This window comes from Corvus moneduloides, chromosome 4, assembly GCF_009650955.1.
Source record: "Corvus moneduloides isolate bCorMon1 chromosome 4, bCorMon1.pri, whole genome shotgun sequence".
Taxonomy (NCBI): domain Eukaryota; kingdom Metazoa; phylum Chordata; class Aves; order Passeriformes; family Corvidae; genus Corvus; species Corvus moneduloides.
This window is the reverse complement of record NC_045479.1, coordinates 62333990-62352474: the sequence shown is the minus strand read 5'-3', so window position 1 is coordinate 62352474 and position 18485 is coordinate 62333990. Positions and strand designations below refer to the sequence as shown.

The 18485-nt window shown below is 40.7% G+C and overlaps 1 protein-coding gene across 3 annotated transcripts in view; it reads right to left on the bottom strand.

Annotated features, from left to right (window-relative positions):
• The window catches only part of RELN (reelin), a 274847-nt gene that overhangs the window by 48067 nt on the left and 208295 nt on the right, over nucleotides 1-18485 (bottom strand). For all 3 annotated transcript variants that reach the window (XM_032106018.1, XM_032106019.1, XM_032106017.1), the window contains exons 28-37: nucleotides 17577-17812; nucleotides 14768-14925; nucleotides 13665-13872; nucleotides 8250-8326; nucleotides 6602-6760; nucleotides 4507-4695; nucleotides 4008-4281; nucleotides 2568-2708; nucleotides 2298-2475; nucleotides 815-899 (exon numbers count right to left, since the gene is read on the bottom strand). In XM_032106018.1, the coding sequence (XP_031961909.1) occupies nucleotides 815-899; nucleotides 2298-2475; nucleotides 2568-2708; nucleotides 4008-4281; nucleotides 4507-4695; nucleotides 6602-6760; nucleotides 8250-8326; nucleotides 13665-13872; nucleotides 14768-14925; nucleotides 17577-17812 (1705 nt within the window). The remainder of the gene's footprint in view (nucleotides 1-814; nucleotides 900-2297; nucleotides 2476-2567; nucleotides 2709-4007; nucleotides 4282-4506; nucleotides 4696-6601; nucleotides 6761-8249; nucleotides 8327-13664; nucleotides 13873-14767; nucleotides 14926-17576; nucleotides 17813-18485) is intronic.

The following is an 18485-nucleotide window of genomic DNA, read 5'->3' as shown; positions in this document are numbered from 1 at the left end:
ATCCTCTTTACACCAAAGGGAGAGGAGTGTTTCAGCATTCAGAGTTCAGCTTGGAAGTGCCAATTCTATCAGCAGTGCTGGGAAAACCTTCTGAAATTGCATGGGAGTAACTCAAACCTTCAAGCAGGTTAGTGGTTCTCCATCATGTCACTTCAGACCTGGATATAATTAATTTTTAAGGCCAAGGATGGCAGGGCCTTGGAGCAGGCTAAGACTGAATCATTGGCATGAAAGTCCTTGTACTGGAGGAACTGTCACAAGTTATTTACACTGACACATAAACTTGTCTTGCAAAGTCTGACTATTCTTCATATCAATTAAATAGAATTATGGAGTTTCAGTTATCTCTAAGATACCTATTAGGCAGTCATATGGTAAGAGATTTTAATGCAGTGGACTGAAGCTTGAAAAATGAAAAACACTGTAGTTTCCTATCAGTCCCTTAAGTAATTTCCTGTAGGCACCATTTTATGTCATAAAAACCCCAGATAAATTAATTTTTTCCCAACATAGTGGAAAATCTCTAAAAAATCTTGAGCTGTTTTGTTTCTCTTCTCATCAAAGACTTTACTAGCTATGCTATTTTTGATGTCACTACAGTTCACTTTTTCCTTAGGAATTGCACAGACAGCTGTGTAGGCTGGGAGCAAGGTAGGGATGATGCAAAATTTCAAACAAATTCCCATATAATCTACCATAAACTGTTGATCCCTACTATACACTGAAGTAGAAAATATAAATCTGTATTCTTTCCTGTTTGCTACTATGTACTAATAAAGCTAGAGAAGTGATAGTAAATCAACAGTGATCTTACCTTTGGCAATAAATTTAAATGAAAACTGGATGTACACTGTATTAGTGCAGTCTAGATCTCTTGACACAAGCATTCTCAGTCCTTCCTGCAAACACAGAATATAAAATATGAATAGCAGTTCCCTTCCCATTATCGAAGATATTCTGTAGCTTATTGTTACCTGGATATTGTCTGCTACTGACTGCTGGTGGCAGCAAGAGAGGAAGTTCTCTGTACCACACCTTTTCCCAGGCAGAAGATGGGGACAGTGACAGCCTTGGCAAAGGGAGCCAAGATCTGGCAGAGGCACAGCAACATGAACAGGTACAGACACAGCTCACCGAGTTTGTGCTCTGAACTGCTGGGCTGTGATTGGATCTGCAAACACCGATCTAGACATTGAGTCCAAGCTACTACACTCATTTTTTGTGCAAACTGTCCAGTGGCCAAGCACCCTAATTTCCAGGCACGCACAGTCCTCTCTAGGAGTTCTTTTTTGTAGCTCAAAATAAATTTTGTACAAATATCCTCTTCTGGGGCAACCTGTTGACTGGTAAGGAAAGGGAGCAGACAGGAAAACCCATAGGGACCCCTGAGTCCCTGTCCATCTCTACAGATGAGCTTGCTCTTGTGGGTCCTTGGGCCAGAGCCAGTCCCTGTTCTGCACAGGTTTGACAAACCTCCTCTCAGAGCTTCCCTCTTTCTCAGATCCATTCCCCCAGGGGAACAAGCTGCAGGAACAAGCAATGCAAATTTTAGACAACTCACATCTCGTGATTTGGGATTTAAATAATCTAAAGAGGTTGACCTGGAGTTAAGGTTCTGCAAATAAATATTTAAAGGATTGATTTATACACCAAACATTATTTAACTTCTCTTTTTGGGGGCACCTGAGTTCACAGCATCAAATGAAGACTTGTGCGAGCTGAGAATTTGCATGCTTGTGAACAAAAGTCTTTTTATTATGCATTTTGTTAAGAACTGAAAAATTCAGAAAATATATTTCCTGGCCTTTTGAAATCTGCAGTCAACAAAAAAAGGTCTTTAAAGAGCTAGAAAGCATCAAAAGGATAGAATTGAGTAAAATACAGGCAAACTACATAAACATTGATTACACAGACTATAGCCCTGACTAATTTGTATTATTCAAAATACTAAAAAGACAATCAGGCGACTTCAAGATGATTGCAATATGTACCATATTTCCAAATAGCTCACTTCAAGAATCTCAATGTAGAGTTTCATTCCTTTCCTTTGGTGGTCAAGGAGGAGTTTATACCACAAATGGAAGTAATACACAACAAAGAGATTAAACTCATTCGTTCATAAAAAAACAACTGTGAAAAAACATGGTGCATGTTTAGGAAAAGACAAGAAAAATGAAAATGTCAAATTCTAGCCAAAAGACTTCAATGTAAGCATATGGAGCTAACAAGAGAAAATTTACTTTCTATTTTTAACTACTGGTTTTCATTCATTTTTTTCAATGTAAGCAATCTCTGACCCCTTTGAAAATGAGAGCTGTTCCAGACTTGATGGTATCACCATTCAGGTTTCCCCTCTCAGCACCGTAGACTTCAGGCCAAAGGTCTGGATGCAAGTTACCATTGAAATCGTCCTTCAGGACAGATGGCAGAGGAAGGACAGGGACACAGTATGGACCTCCAAAGCCTCTGTCACACCTAGCAACACATTGGGAAGAAAAGGCATTATCCATCTGGCCTGGATAAAACACATCCTTTCCATGAAGCAGCTTAAGCCGTTTTCTACTCACATGCAATGACCTGAATCACAGATGCCGTGCCCTGAGCACATCCAGGGGCACCCTGTAGCCAGGACCACATTATCTATAGCCCAAGAATCAACTCCAGAAGCATAGTTGTACTGAATCCATCTGAACCGTGTTCTGGGAGAGCTATTAAAAACAGAGGAAATGTATTTCAGGATTCAAAATTCTGCTCCATAAAGTGCTAAATAATAAAGAAAATCCCACGGATGTCACAAGACAAGCATATTAATAAGCATAGCCCCTTTATTTCAAAAAGCTTCATGTTCTAGTTGAAACTGGAAGTTTAAATTTCTCAGGTTAGTCTTTTAGGCAAAATTCCACCATATTCTAAAGGAAGGTGCTCAAAGTGATAATCAAGAAAGAACATTGCTGAGACACTTGCTGATCAGCAAAGTGGTAGAGCAGAAATTAGTACTTCCATTAGCATTTGACAGCTCCATGTGTTGCTAGCAGAGTGGAAACAATAAAATTGCTTCAGTAAAGTAAGTAATGAAAGTTCATTTATGTTAAGTGTTGTGTAAAGAGAAAAACAATGGTTATATATGTTCATATATATATATAAAAATGTATGAATATATATGTACAAACATGCAGATGCATACACACTGCTGTCACTGCTGACTCCCTTGTTATCCTCAAATGAGGAAAGTATTTTGGAAAAAAAAACCTCTTTGGAAGATGATGTATGGCCCTCTGGAATGAACTGTGGAATTAGAAACCAAGATGTGAACCCCAGGCCCAGTTCATTTAATGTATCTCCATTTTTACCATTGCATTTTCTGGGTGATGAAATGGACAGAGGTAATGTGTAGGGTGCTCTGAAGAATTACAGAACTACTCAGAACAATGGTAAGCAGTGTCATCATGCCCTGTCATTCCTAAACTAGAGCATGGTTTTCTTTAGTGAGATGGATGCCAGCATATCTGCCACATCCATTTACAGCCATGTGATAACCTGAGGATGTCGGCAGAACTCTCCTCCCGGTCAAAAGGGTGGAGGTGGCACGTCCAATGACATGTGTTCTGACTTACTGAATGCTGTGACTGACACGCCTAAATGTTGGATGACAACTTATGTGCAATAACAGAAAACGCTACTGCAGGAAAGGATGGGACAGGGTATTTATTCTTGCTTCCTATTGCATAAATGTTAGAAAAGCTGGTTTAGCATTCTTGTTTTAACTGTCATAAATTATAGGCAAGACTCGAGAATTTGCTCATCAAAGTTGTTACTTCCTTAATTCCCTACAGTTCACATTATAGCTGATGAAATATTTTGAAGTGAAATTTAAAATTCTGGTGGCGTGACAACACACATTTAAAAATTTAAAAGACATGCAGAACATTCCCAAGCCGGGGGATGTTTGTTCAAATTAGATCAGCAAAACCTTTGTCATGCTAAACAGACAGAAGAGCAGCACTCACTTGGTTGAGGGTGGGAGGTAGACAGTAACTCTCTTCCAGTTTTGGAATCTTTCTGAAGTGTAGATGGAGCTCTCAGTGTACTGCTGACAGCCAATTGTTGGGGGGACACACTCCTCTGTCACCAGGTGCCAGTCTCTCCCGTTGTTTAGGGAATACTGCAGGTGAACACTATGGGAATTGCTGTATGGCTTGCTGCAACCCATGCTCAGCTCAAACTGCAAGAATGTGGAGGCTGATACGTGGAAATCCCAAGTCTCAGCATAACGAGGTTTTCCTAAGAAAAGAGAGAAAAACAACAACAACAAAGTGTACCTTCAGCATATGCTTTCAGTAATATCATTCAAATTTGTTACCTCTATCTTCACCTTTTTCCAGCCTTCTCTTCCCTGCAGATTACTAAATACCTGGATTTGTCTATACCTCCCATCTTGTAAAACTTGATCTATGTGTAATTGATAGAATAGACTCATAGAAAATGTAGCAGTTTGATGACACATACCAATGTTTTCACTGAACATCAGAGCTGTATCCATAGACAGGCAGTCAATGTCCACTTGACCTCCTTGTATTCTGTACCAGCTTGCTTGTAAATCCACAGTTCCATCAAATTTATCCTGGAAGCCGGTCTGAGAGCTGTCATTCATGCCTATAAGCACATCATCCAAAGCCCACTGAGCTGAATGCTTCCCTACAAAAACCAGAACAGACAGGTTAGTGGAGTCCCTGTAAGTTGTTTTTTCTGCTCATATGCTGTGTTCACTCAGGGAGCAGTGCTCAATCACATAGACTGAGTGCTGTTAAACAAGACTAAAACAAGGATGCACCTGGACTCTAGAGTATGTTTCTACTACAGATAAACACAGGTATTTCCCTCTTCATTTCTTTAGCTTCAGTGCCTTTGCCATCATATGCTCTCCCTCTGTTTGGATGAGACACTCCCTGAGCCCCTAGATTGGAGATTTTCATTTTATGGGTCACAACCTTCCTGCAAATCCCCACAGCTGAATTGGAAAAGCCTCAGTCTAATTCCCAAAATAGCTTTTGTATGAAAGTGAATAGAACATGAAGGAAAATGCGGAAGGCTCTGCATATAGATAATATCTAGAGAACAGCTGTTCTCCTTCCCAGAAATCTTTCTCCTCTTACTCTCCAGCCTACAGGCATTTCACTTTCATCATCATCTCCAGCCCATTTCCACAGCCTTCATTTCAATTCACCTTTCTACTGGCATGCTGAAAAGAACATCTTACTGCATGATTACTGCCCTCACAGGAGAGGAAGGAAAGCCTTTACAATAAATTGGGAGCTTGCAGCAATGTGCCAGGAGTTTTGCCTTGCCACCATGAGGGTCATGGCTGATAGGGCCACTCTGCGCTGAGGAATGGCAGACAGAAGATAGTCCATGAAGGAACTAACATCTTTGAGAGAAGTGGTTGCCACCTGTATGTGCTGGTGTGGAAGGTGATATTTCAACCTCCAGTCATAAAACTTTGCTTTTACTGGAAGCCACAGGGCTGCCATCAGGTGGTCTTAAGAGTGATCACCCTCAGCAGGGACAGATGTCATCCAGATGCCAACAAGGCAAGTACAGGGAGCAATAGGTTGGACATTGCACCACTCACCAATGCAAATGATCATCACAGAACGATGGTCTGTGGTGCTCCAGTTGTTGCTCAGCACTTTTTACTAAAGGAACTGTCTTCTTAACTAAATCACATCCCTCTTGTCTTGTCTATTCTCTTACCGAGTGAGGACAATTAAGTCCAGCACATACAAGAAAATGTATGAATACAATCGGCCATCAAAATGATAAATGATGGCTAAGAAGCTGCTTACCATAATTACCTGAATGTAAGCTATGTGCTTTGCTCCCCAAGGAATTGCTGTTGAAATGTACTTTGCTATATTTCTGAATATTGCCTTATATTTCTTGCAGATCCAGGAGCTGCTGCTTTGTGCAAAGGTAAGACATTTAATCAGGACACTTTTAGTAGTGGTAATGTGCTCCCATGAGAGGTGGGAACTCTCACAGTGGCTGTAGGAATCAGTCAGCACTAGGGTTTTACTTTCAGCTGAGGACGTGGGAAGTGGTTGAGTGGTTTTGCAGGTGCAGGGGAGCTGGGCTCTGGGACACCAGAAATGGTGGGAGGAGAAGGTCCTGCTTTGGAGTGTGGAGATATTAAAATAGTGAGATGGGAGCCACCAGGTAGAAAAAATGAGATAAAGAGTGTAAGCCATTTGGCATCCCAGGTCACTCTATACTCAGGTAAAAACTCTAATCTTACTGATTTTATTTTATTTTATTTTATTTTATATTCTTTTCCCCTCCCCCTGTTATCACAGCATCTTTGATTTAAACTTAGCTCTTAAACTATTTTACTCTTAAGCCCACTTTTCAGCTTGATGCTATAAAAAAAAAATCATCCCCATAGTGTGACTCAGGAAAGCCCAAATATGTTCTTACAACACCCAACTGTTTAAAATACCGTGTTTTTCACGAGCTGAGGTCTCTGCACAACATGTCTATACCGAGTGGCACTGACATGTGGGTTGCACAAAGCTGCTGAATGAGTTTTTAGGATGGCCTTGCTTACCATGTTGTGGCTGCCACCAGCGGAAGGCGGTGGCAGGGGTCTTGGCCTCGCGGGGTAAGTCTATGGAAACAACCTGGGGCTCCAGGTAGGACATGAAGTCCAGCTCTCGCAGCAAACTCCAGGTGATCCCATTGTCATTTGTGTATTGAACAACAAGCCCTGTATTTAAAATTAAGAAAAGCAGTTAGTGGGCTGTGCAGAGCAAAGAGGTGGCAGTTCACCCTGTACTCAGGAACTGCCAACTCCCATCCTGTGCACAGGCCCTTTGACATCTGCCCTACCCTTTAGGCATCTCCTGGTCCAGAAGCATTTTGTGGAGAAAGTCCTACTGCAAATGTTACATGGGTCAGCAGTTGCCACATGAGATCTTGACTGTCTTCATCGAACTCAAAGGATCAATTTTTTTACACCCTCAGGGAAACTAATGATCATACCACAGAAATGATAGGAATAAAGTGATTTTTCTTTCCACAGTATTTAGTTCATGTTGGATATCCTTGCAGTTCATGTGGAAGACTAAGTTATAATTCTGATAGCTGGGATCACAATGTTCCTGCTATGTATGCAAGCTCACAGCATTCTTGGAAATTAATTATCATAATATTTAGACAATTTAAGATAGTCTTTGTATCCTACACACAGTATGGCAAATACTAGGACACAACAGAAGCCCAGCAGAGCTCATCAAAGGGGATAATACAAGAAAGAAGCACCTGTGTATATTTCTTCTCTTAAAACTCTTTTATATTGGAGTATGTTCAAAGATAATTGAATTTTCTTGTGTCTTATACTGATGCAAATGAGAGGAGAATCAAACCCTTGGTGTAATCCATGCTGCAAGATGACAGCTTTCCTCAGTGAGTGAGTCAATGTAAATGCCAAAGGAAACAGTCCACTGACACTAAATGATTTATACTGAGAGGAAAATTAAATCTTCTCACCTATCACATCAGTGGTCTCTCTTCATGCAACCAGACCACTTTACATGGGAATTTGCTCCCAAAATGCTGAACCTTCTCAAACACAAGCATCAGTCCTCCACCCCAGTAACTTTAAGCATGTGGGTCAAATAAAAGGAGATATCTGGGAGAGATGAATTTATTCAGACTAAATAAATTTTCAGCTGCAGCTTTATAATTTTGCATTTTGGGTAAATCATGCATGAGCTTGGTTTGGAAGGCAATTTTTTATTAGACCCACTGGTGTAGTTGAGAAGATGAGCAAGTTTTCAGGCACATAACTCTTCTTCAGGTCAAAAATGGAGTTATCATGAACTGGAATTTAATTCCTTTTATTTCAGACCTAATGAAAAGTCCTGTGTAAATTGTAAATTTACCTGTTTTCCAACACTATCAAGTAGTCTAATAAAAGCTATTACACCTTGCCTTGTGAATGTTGTCTTTCTTAGACCATCACAGCTTCAACAGTTACTCCTACAGATGGATCACCATTATGTTTGGTGTAACTAATTACAAATAATAACATCAATCAAAAGTAAATAGCTTTCTGCAACATTTATGAAAACTGAGGAGGTAATTGATTTATGTTAAAATAAAAATATTTTTGATTTTGTATAGGCAGCAAAAGGCAAAAACACTGCAGAAGATGCAAAATGAAAAAGGGTTATTATAAAGAAAAGGGGCTTTACCTTCATTCCTGGCTCTTGGTCTACTGCAGGAGTTACCAACAGTCTTGCTTCCAAGTTGTACATAAAATTGAACCAGCCTTTTAAAAAAACACAGGATAGAAAAGAAGTGTAATCATCTTCTGATACCACAAGATCAGTCAGGATAATTTGCCCCTCTTAACTAATGGCATTTTCAGTTAGGTCATTATTCCAGGCTTATTGATTAGGGAATATTCATAGAGAAATCAAACGTGAGCATGGTAAATAGTGAAGGACCCAAGACAGAAGAAAGTGATGTGGTTTATTAATCCCGTGCCTAATAAATGTGGTTTTGAGTGAGTAGCAGAATTTAGCAGTTCCATCTCACACAAGAGGTGCAAAATCTACAAAGCAGGCAAAGCTGTTTCTTACATCAGATCTTACCTTGGCCTCTTGTAACTGGAAATTAGGTGAAGCTTTAAAATACAGCATTAGACTTGTAATAAAATTTTTATATCCTCCTAAACCACCAATCCTTTTTAGACCCTTAAATTCTTGATGTAAACAATTTTCAGTGAAATGAGTTCACTGAAGATTTTGTGAAGTAGGCCCTTTGATTTTGAACCTATACATTATGATTTCATTGAATATTTTCTTGTTCTCACATCATGAAATGGTGAAAAAAAGTTCCTGGTCTGCTTTTCTTGCAACCTGTCCTGTAGTCAGTGCTTTTATAACTTCCCTACCTTCTCTTATCCCTTTCTACTGTAAACCATGGCAACCGTTGCATCTGAGTCTCTGTATGAACATTTTTCTGTGTCTTCAATTTTTCCCAAAACTACTTCCTGCAATCCTTCTGATGCCACAAAACTCCTTGAGACAGGATTTCTGGTTTTATTGACAGAACTCTGGATTAGTCTGGAACATCCCTGTTTAGCTGTATTTGAATTAAGTATTATTCCATCGTTCTGCTCCAAAATACTGTTAATTTTTTTCCCCCAATCTGCAGCCATGCCATAGTATCCCTGCTGAGCTTGTGTTTATTATTGTGACTCTGTGGTTTCAGAGTAGTTTATATTTCCTCTTAGATACACACTATTGTGCAATTTAACAACAATTAATTTCAATTAATGTCCTGCTGCTCACTCACCAAATTTCACTGCATGTCTCAGGCATCCATCTGAGTCTTACTGGGTCATAACTAAGGTAAAGAGCATTGAGATGACTGAGAATGCCACCACCCCCTAATGTGCACATTCTTCACAGGTTGTCTCCATTGCATACCCAAAACAGCACCTGAGCAGAGTGGAGAACATGGACTCACAACCCCAGGATGAGCTTTTGCATGCTCCTCCTTGCTTCCTGGCCAGTTTTTAAATTAGGATGATAGAAAATCAAGCTTCATTAATTCTATTGCATGTAGATAACTTCTTTATTTAAAATATAAATATTGAGGTGCATTTTTGCCACTCAAATAATATCCCACAAGGATAACTCTTTTTGCTTTAGAGGATTTGGTCCTAATTTGTAGTAATTTTGGTAAAATCACAGACAAGCTACATGACTACAGCCAGAGCCAGTAAAATGCAGACAGGATTCCAATTTCCCTCCTCCACCGTTACATACACAATATCATAATTCTGATTCTAAATCCAGCCACGTTCCAGTTTTGTTATCAAAATCTACTGTCTGACATGTTTTGTATATCCATCGTGTCTAGGACAAGCCAGAATATCCTCATCAATCTCATTGCTAAGATAACCCCACAGATAGCTCAAGACTAGTCAGGCTCACAGTATTACACACCATTTAGCCAGGTAAGTTCTATTTGTTTGCTCCAGCTCTGCTGTTGGAGAAGTATTCAGGCAATGAAACTCTACACAGAAGCCTCAGAGGTGAATAGATTTACAGTCCTGTGATGAAATTCTTTTATTCTTGCCAAGTGTCAAGATCGTTAAAAAGCAAAACCAAAGACCAAGAAACCCTTTTTGCAGAGGGGTGAATCAGCCCATCTGATCTCTAAGTGTCTGACCTAGAACAGCTCCCTGGGATGGTTGCACAATCATTAGCAATGGAGCCTGTAAAGCAGATGGGAGCTAGGTCAGCTAACAAGCCAGATGTCACCACTTGGAACAAAAAAATATATGTATTCCATGGTTTGTTTCTAGCTGCCAGGTAGGAACTGTGTGCAAATGCTCCCACTGTACAGATAGTCAAGAGTCTCACAGGCCATCAAAATGGGAGGCAGGAGCTCATCAGCAACCAAAATGCATCCATGAATTACATTGTCAGTCAGAAGGATGGAAATACTGCTGGTGAAATTGTGCCTTTGGTGTGTTGGGCCACGCAATACAGAAGGGATGGAGAGACTCCAGGGGATTTCTGAAGTATAGAGCAAAAAAAAAAAAAATCGTCTGGGTGAAATAACTTTGACACTTACAGCTCCCTTAGCGCTACATGACATTCTCCTAATATCTGGGGTGTAGTCAATCATATAAAGGAATAAGGAGGCAATAGGACAAACAAAGCTAAGATTATGATATCACTTAATGTATAAACTAAAATTTGAGTGGTTGTTTATGGTCATTGGCTCCCAGGGACAAGCTTTAGTTCGAAGTGCCCTGAGTGTGACACCTGGGTGTGGCAGTGCCCTGTTGTGCTGCTCCCCTGGGCAGCACCACACACCTCAGGCTGGCAAATCTCAACCCCTTTGGAGCACAGCAAACCAGGGACACCAAGCCCCCATGGACCACATTCTGCTAGAAAGAGAAGGGTGAAAGAGGAAAGAGTCTTTGTACTTCAAAAAAAGAAAAAAAATTCTGTACATTCCTTACATCAAATTTACATTTTACATTCAAAAAGCTGTAACTGGTGGTAGGGAACATGCATAGGTAGATCTGCAGGAATTCAGAATGAAAATAAAAATTTAGTGTCTTGCAATATTTTTCAAGTTTTCAGTCAGGCTTTTCCATGCATGATTTAACAAAACAAGATCTTAAAAGGTCTGGGAAAACACTATTAACCTGAAAAATAAGCAGCTTAAAAATCTACTGCAGGAGTTTCAGCCTTCCTATTCACAACCCTCAATCCACATATCTGACAGTATGTCTTTCAAGGCATATTTTCCTGCTGTTTACTCAGTCACCAAAACCTCCCAACCAAAAAACCCTTGCAAAAATAAAAGAGAACTGTGCAGGGGCTAAGATGACCCCTAATAAGATAACTGAATTCTATGCAAGGCATTATTGAATGCAAAAAGTAATACCAAAATCGGAAAAAGTACTTCCCTTTAATCTCCCCTTTCAAGTGACATTAATTTTAGCTCCAATAATGAAAAAAATTTCTAGGCTGAGGAATTATTTTCTTTTTAGCGTATGGGCCTTTCAGTTAACCCTTCACACTCTCACAAACTTAGTGTGCCCTTGCTTCTAGAGAAAAAGACCCAGTTAATGTTATAGATGGCCTCAAACATTTAAGTAGGATGCATCTGTTCAGGGCAAGATGTCTGAGGCTGAATATCTGAGCTATACACGGCCAACCCAGGCTGCCTTACAACTAATGAAAGAAAGAAATACGTGTTTCCAGAAGAAAAGACACAGGCCTTTGCTAGCCGCTATTTCAGGATGAGTTGTGTTGCCCTTTTGAAGCTGTTCTCTCCTCTGAACTCAAAAGCAGCCTGGGGTAATTGCTGTAATCTAAGTCCATGTTCTGGTTAAGCAGCATCTGGTGGCTACTACCTTTGAGCACACACTGAAGAAAGCAAAAAATCCACATTAGTCCCATTTGGGTTTGAGATGACCACTATGTTCAGTCTAGCAAACAGCCCAGGGATGTGGCTTCGAGCTTGAACTGTTCAAGGGAGTTAATCTGCTCACTGTGATGCTTACAAAACAAATAAAGTACTGATTTATTTTGACATAACAATCAGTTCCAGCAGGAGAGCAGGTCACATTGTGAGCATATGGTCAGAACAGAGATCTTAGTTGCTCTTACGAAGCGTCTCTCTGGCCATTTATGTTTCTGAGGCAGTTTTAAGACACCAGATAACCATACTCTTGTGCAAAAGAGAAGCAGTGGTATATTAAAAATATCAAGAAAGAGCATTGCTCAGAATTTTGAAACTTCTTTTGGCTTTTAAAATGGTTCAAACTTTACAAAAATGGAAAGCTATAAATGTGAATATCTGGGATAAAAAGTGGTTTTCAAAGTAATATTAAAACTAAAGGAAATACTTCTCTTTATAAAAATATTTCTCCATGAAAGAAGGAATAATGCAAAAATACTGTTTTGAATGTAGACTTTTAATGAAGTAGTCTAGACTACTTTCAATATAATGCTTCCCAGGATTAATAACACAAGATTTGAAGACAGTGGAATAGAAGTGCTTGCATCTTCCCAGAGTTCCAGGGCAAACATGTACTTGTCCAAAGCATATTTGTCAAACAATTAATTAGTTTAATTAATAACTAATTTACATAATTATGTAACTATGACACATATTTGTCAGACACACAAGGGACAGAATAAAGGCAGGTGGTGCAGTGCTGTGCAGTGCCAGGGAGCAGCTGAGGATGTCCCCAAACCCACAGCCCCCACACTGCCCTACAGAGCCCTGCTTGCCTGAGCTGGAGAGTGATCACGGCAACCAGGCCAGTCTTTGCTGAGTGATTGCATAAATTCAGTAATGGAGCAAATCATGGCATTACTTACTCTGAGAGCAGTATTTGTCAGGAGAAATATATTTTATTAAGCTAACTGCCAAAATTGTAGGGTGCTCAAGGTTTCAGGTGCCTAATCTCTCACGAGACTGGATGAAGCAGCAGCAAACTCCAAGCTAAACAGTGGTTAGAATTAACAGCCCTTTGTTCATCCTAATTACATTAATCAGCTAGGCAATTTGAGAGAAGAGGATAATTGCTACCAATGGAGCAGGATTCAGTAGCAGCAGGGAGAGAGGTGAAGGCTTGTTAGCCTCTTGGCTACGCAGAAACAATTCCCATTCCATTCCTTAACACTTCTGACAAGTGGAGTATTTCACAACATCTGGCAAATAAACAACAGCTCCTTGCTATGCCATCGTCATGCCTGCAATTCAACACAGTCAGGGGAAAAGGAGCTTTTCTCTCCAGCTAAGACTCTCAGGCAGAGTCTTAGGCTTTGTGCATTCTCAAGGCCATGTCTTCTGCCTTAGAATACAATGCAAACTATCTTCTCAGAAGGATAGAGAGTTAATATTTTATGTTATTTTATGCTGCTATTCCACTGTTTCTAACCTAAGTATTCTCTTTCAAAAAAAGGAAATATTACACCAGAATGAACAAAAAAAGTAGAGTTCTCGTACAGGTTATGATTACCAGAAAAAAACATTTCCTCCCTTCTCATATCCACCCTTGCAGCAGGGCAGAACAGAGAACTTCAGTACACAGGCAACTGTAAGCAGCAGCGCTGAGCACTGACCTGATATTTGTGGTGTCCAGGGGAACAGTCCTTGCCTCCCTTTTGCCAGGTCCATTGAAGTACAGGGATTTTCCATCGCTGAGCACACCACAGCCTGTCCCAACCTGACCTCCTGTTATCTTGTACCAGAGAGGGCTTAGCTTCCTCTCAAACCTGTCGAACATCTCACTGTGATTAGGCACGTTAGACACACAGGTTCCATGTGATGCTTCAAGAAAAAAAAAGAGGGAGATCCTTTGGTGAAACTGCTGGACAGAATAAGGGTCAGATACAGTACACTGGCACATGGTTCAGTTGCATCCATATGTGACAAAGCACCAGGATTTTCTAAGAAAATGCCCCAATGACTGGGTTGTACCTTTTTAAAGCCACTTTACAATTCTGTAGCAAGAATAAGCTCTCTTCCTCTAAACTCTAAGATGGCTTATTTCACTAGTTGAAAAATACTCACTCTTTATGTTGATAAGGCACTTTTTTTGCAAGCAGAAAAATATTATCCTTTTATTTAATTTTAGAAAAATGGAACAAAAGGTGTTAGCTTACTGCTTTGTTGGTTGAGGGTTGAAAAGAGTGCAGTGTGCAACTGGTTGTGTCAATCATTTTTCTTTCACAGGGTTTGCATTTTGGGTTTTTTTCTATTTCAGAATAAAAGCCCCTGAAACCACAAGTGAGCAGAATTTTCCACAGAAGGGCCTGTCAGAACATATGTTCCCTCCTGGTCCTGTGCCATCTGATGGCCAGGGGACTCAAAAATGGCAACGATTTTTTTGAAGACGATCCAAAGGCTTTTAAGCAGACTTTTCAGTTTATAATATTTTATTTTGTTTTCTCTTTTATTTCTAGTCCCTTCCCATTCATACAGATGGTGATGTTCAAAGATTGTGGTTGCCAGAAACATCAACGGTGTCCGCTGCCTTCAGCTGCTCTGCTTTGCCTGCGCTGAATTTTATTTAACAAAACAAAAAAGATTCCTGTTGGCAGCCCACGCAATATATGTCATCGTGTATTTTTCTAGAATATTGGAGAGGAAAACAAGAGGCCAGATTTACAGCTTTAACTCAGCCAGTGCTTGCTGTAATCCCACCTGAAGAGGGTTGTCTTACCCGTGTAGCCCAGGTCACAGAAGCAGACCCCTGAGATGCAGTCCCCGTGGCCGCTGCAGTAGCTGGGGCAAGGCTCAGAGATGTAGACGCCGTCCAAGCCGAAAGGAGGCACGCTCTTGTGGGAGCTGCTCTCCTGGATCCAGCGGAATCGAGTCTTACTGCAGAGAAAAAACAATGGTATTACTACTCCCAGCTTCAACAGCTACTACTCCTTGCTTAAGATTAAAAGGACCTTTTCCTAAACTAGCCACTTGCAAATAGGATGCCTGTATTTCTGTCATCCTACATTTTGTGTTACATTGCTTCAGGATATTTCTTCCAGACCTTTTGGCTGCATTTTGACTTCCTCTGTTTCTCTGGCCCGTATCCATCAGTGTGATGCAAAGAACAAATACATGGTTTTATCACTAGATGTGACTTTGAAGATGCTTTTTACTACTTAGTTCAACCTGAACTGCTAATTAAATGTTAAAATCCCTCAACTCCATTTCTTACAATACTTTTGAAAGCAACTCAGTAGTAGCAGCAGTGCAGAGTTTATTACAGGATTGCACACTTTTGAGTAAAAGAACTTTAAGCTAGTTGGTTGCAAGAAAAAAAGCCACTTTCTAAATGGAATGGCAAAGAACATGTCTTACATGCTGAAACCAGTCTGACCCGTCAATCCCAAAGCTAAACATCCTGATAGTGAGGTGGAGATGTGGTAGACCTGGTAAAACACGGATGAAGGAACAAACAAGTGATATTACTGATAATTTATCTAAGGCTGCTGAGCTGACACAGCTCGCCCAGAGACATGATTGACAGTCAATCACTTCCTACTATAAAAGCCTAGCCCAAATTTTAATGGCAGGGTCTTCTGACATACCCTTTCTTGGAGTGGGTGGAGATTCCTCCCTTGGCTGGGGATGCCCCTCAAGGTTAATCCTCAAGGCTGAGCAAGAAATTTGCCCATGATCATTGTATGGGTGAGTAACATCAATCTCTACTTAATAATTGTTTTTGCTAGCTTCAATACAATTACTTTAATACAATTGCTTCAATGTTGCTTCATAGTGCACTACATTATAATAGTTGCTGTAACTCCAATACTGTGTAGCAAATAATTCTGATTAAGATCTTCTTGCCTAATTGTTACCATAATAAATAAAAATATTTCTATAAATAGATCTAGTTTGCCATTCTTAATCCTGCAGAACAAAGCTGTGTAGAGGTTCAGTTATACCTGTACAATCCTTTGGACCTAAACCATTAACAAAGTCTGGGGCTAAGATTGGATCCAGCTGCACCCAGGCTCCTCTCTGAAAAGGAGTTTAGAAAGCACTGGGATCCTTTCTTGACCTCATGAATCATTGGGAGGGCTTCTTTAGTAAACTTTGTCTGAAGCTCCCACTCTGCCCACAACTCTGACCTACTGGATAGGAGACTTGTTGAAGAAGAAATATTTTGGATATTAATTTCCAGTCTTTAACTTTTAGCTGAATAATTTTACAGGCGCTACAGAGAGGGGAACAGATTTAAAATCTCACTGCCAATATAATGGATTAACTAAGATCCTCCTTGCTACTCTGCCCAAAATGTAATAATCCTTTTGCTCTTTCTTTTTTGCTGTGCACTGGGATTTGGTAGGTAGGTGATCATCGTGCTCATGCTCTGTACCAAATAATGAAATGGGATGCTCTCTGGTTGACCCACGAACCATGATTTCCTAAGAGACCCACAACAAACTCAGTTCTCAACATGCCAAGACACTCATTGCAGTCACAATACTTACATTTTTAATGTATTAGCATGAGCTTCTTATTCCTGATCACATTACTGAACATAATGCCAAACAGATTGCTGCTATTGATTCTGCCCTGCTTGTTTTGGGTAAATCAAATCAGCTGGTGTCAGATCTGTGCAATTTGGCACCTGCCTTTATTGGCTAATTACTGAAGAAAAGACAAACTTGTTATGGTACACACTGCTATTTCAAGTCCTTGCGGCAGAGGCACTGGCTCCCCTGATACAAAATAAGCCACACACTCAAATGGGATTGAGGATGTGGAGCCCGTGGCAGGACGATGTGTCAGAAAACCAGAGGCAGCACTAGAGAAGCTGCCTGGGAAGAAAGATGCAGGAGGCAGGGGGACATGGCCAGGGGCCTGGTGGGATGGTTGTGCTGGCAGCACTTGGTGCATCCAGCAAATCAGATTGGGGTGTTTTACTGCTGGAGTAAGACAGAGTAAGGGGAGCGAGAAACTTCAGCCAAAACCAGATAAGATGGAGAAAAGCCTCCTGATTTCAAGGTTTATTTGTGTCTTCCACCATCTGATGTTTTCTCATTTGTATCAATCCTATGCTGAGGTTGTGCTTGCAAACTACCATTCTTCCCTCCTTTGCCTCTGGCTGTCCCGGCTGCCTTCAGTGACACAGCACGTTATGCATCAGCTCAAATACCTTGCTAAGATTTCTTTGCCCAGTGGTAACTGGAATTAATCCTGTTCAAATGGCTTATTTAATTCATGTGACTTATTACTCTCTTGCTGGTGCCTCTGACCTAACTGATATGGATAAAGGCAATGAAGGGATTGATGTCAAATTAAAATGTGCTGGGTTTCTCACTGCTTTGTAATTTAATTATTTATTATAGACCAATCTGACACCTTTAAAATGGAAAATTCTTGCTGCTTTGGGCAGCACAGTATATTTTTCCCAGATCTGCCGTATTTTAACACTGCTTTTATTCTAATGTACCATTCTAGAAGCAGCTATATCAGCTAATCCACGGGTCCCACTGGCATCAGTGGTTTACAATGCACAGTACCTGGCTGCAAGTGACCTGGGGATAACAACAGTAATTCTTGTCCAGTCCTCAAAGTCTCCGGTGTGGTACACGGAGGGCTCGCTGAGCTCACGGGAGCTCCCCTCGCAGCCCTTCATGCCCGGGGATGTGGGGTAGCAGCCCTCCTTCACCAGCGACCAGAAGAGCCCAGCATCGTGTGAGTACTGCAGCAGAACGGGGGCAGAGCTGCTGTACTGGTTGGTGCAACCAATGTTCAGCTGCAAAAAAAGCAGAGAGTCAGAAATTATATGAAAAACCTGCACTGTTATTAGTATTTATTGGCTGCAAACCACCTTCGATTGTTTGTGTTGGGAGGCTTAATGTTCTGGGCACTTGCACTGAACCCTGCTGGCAGACAGTGACTGATGCTTGGAGTCTGTTTCTTACATTTATATGACATTTCTCAGTAAATATTCCCACTATCCCTTCAATAAGGTTCATTGCTGAGTTCAGCAGACAAAAAGGTGCAAAGAACTGTCCAAGGGTCCCTGTGCATAGTAAGCCCCAAACAGCAAACACTGTGCAGGCACCTGCATGCCCAGGACTGGAAAGAGCTGTATCCTCTGGGATCCATCCCATCTGCAGCCCAGTGTGCCCCAGTGTGCCCAGAGGATCAGCCTGACTCCCAGGTTAGCCCTAACACAGCCTTGTCAGTGGCCTTGCAGGAACGATGTCTGGAAGTTTGCACTGCAGTTTGGGCCCCCAGAATAGAGTAAGATTGGATTAAGTAGAAAAATGCATATTAAAACATGAAATGAGAATGCAACCAAAATCAACTGCTGATTTGAAATTTCAGTTTCATTTTTCAAGCTATCAGAAAAATATTAGTTTCCACTATTTTATTGTAGAAATTCTACTTGAGCTGTAGAATGTAAAATGTAAAACAAAATC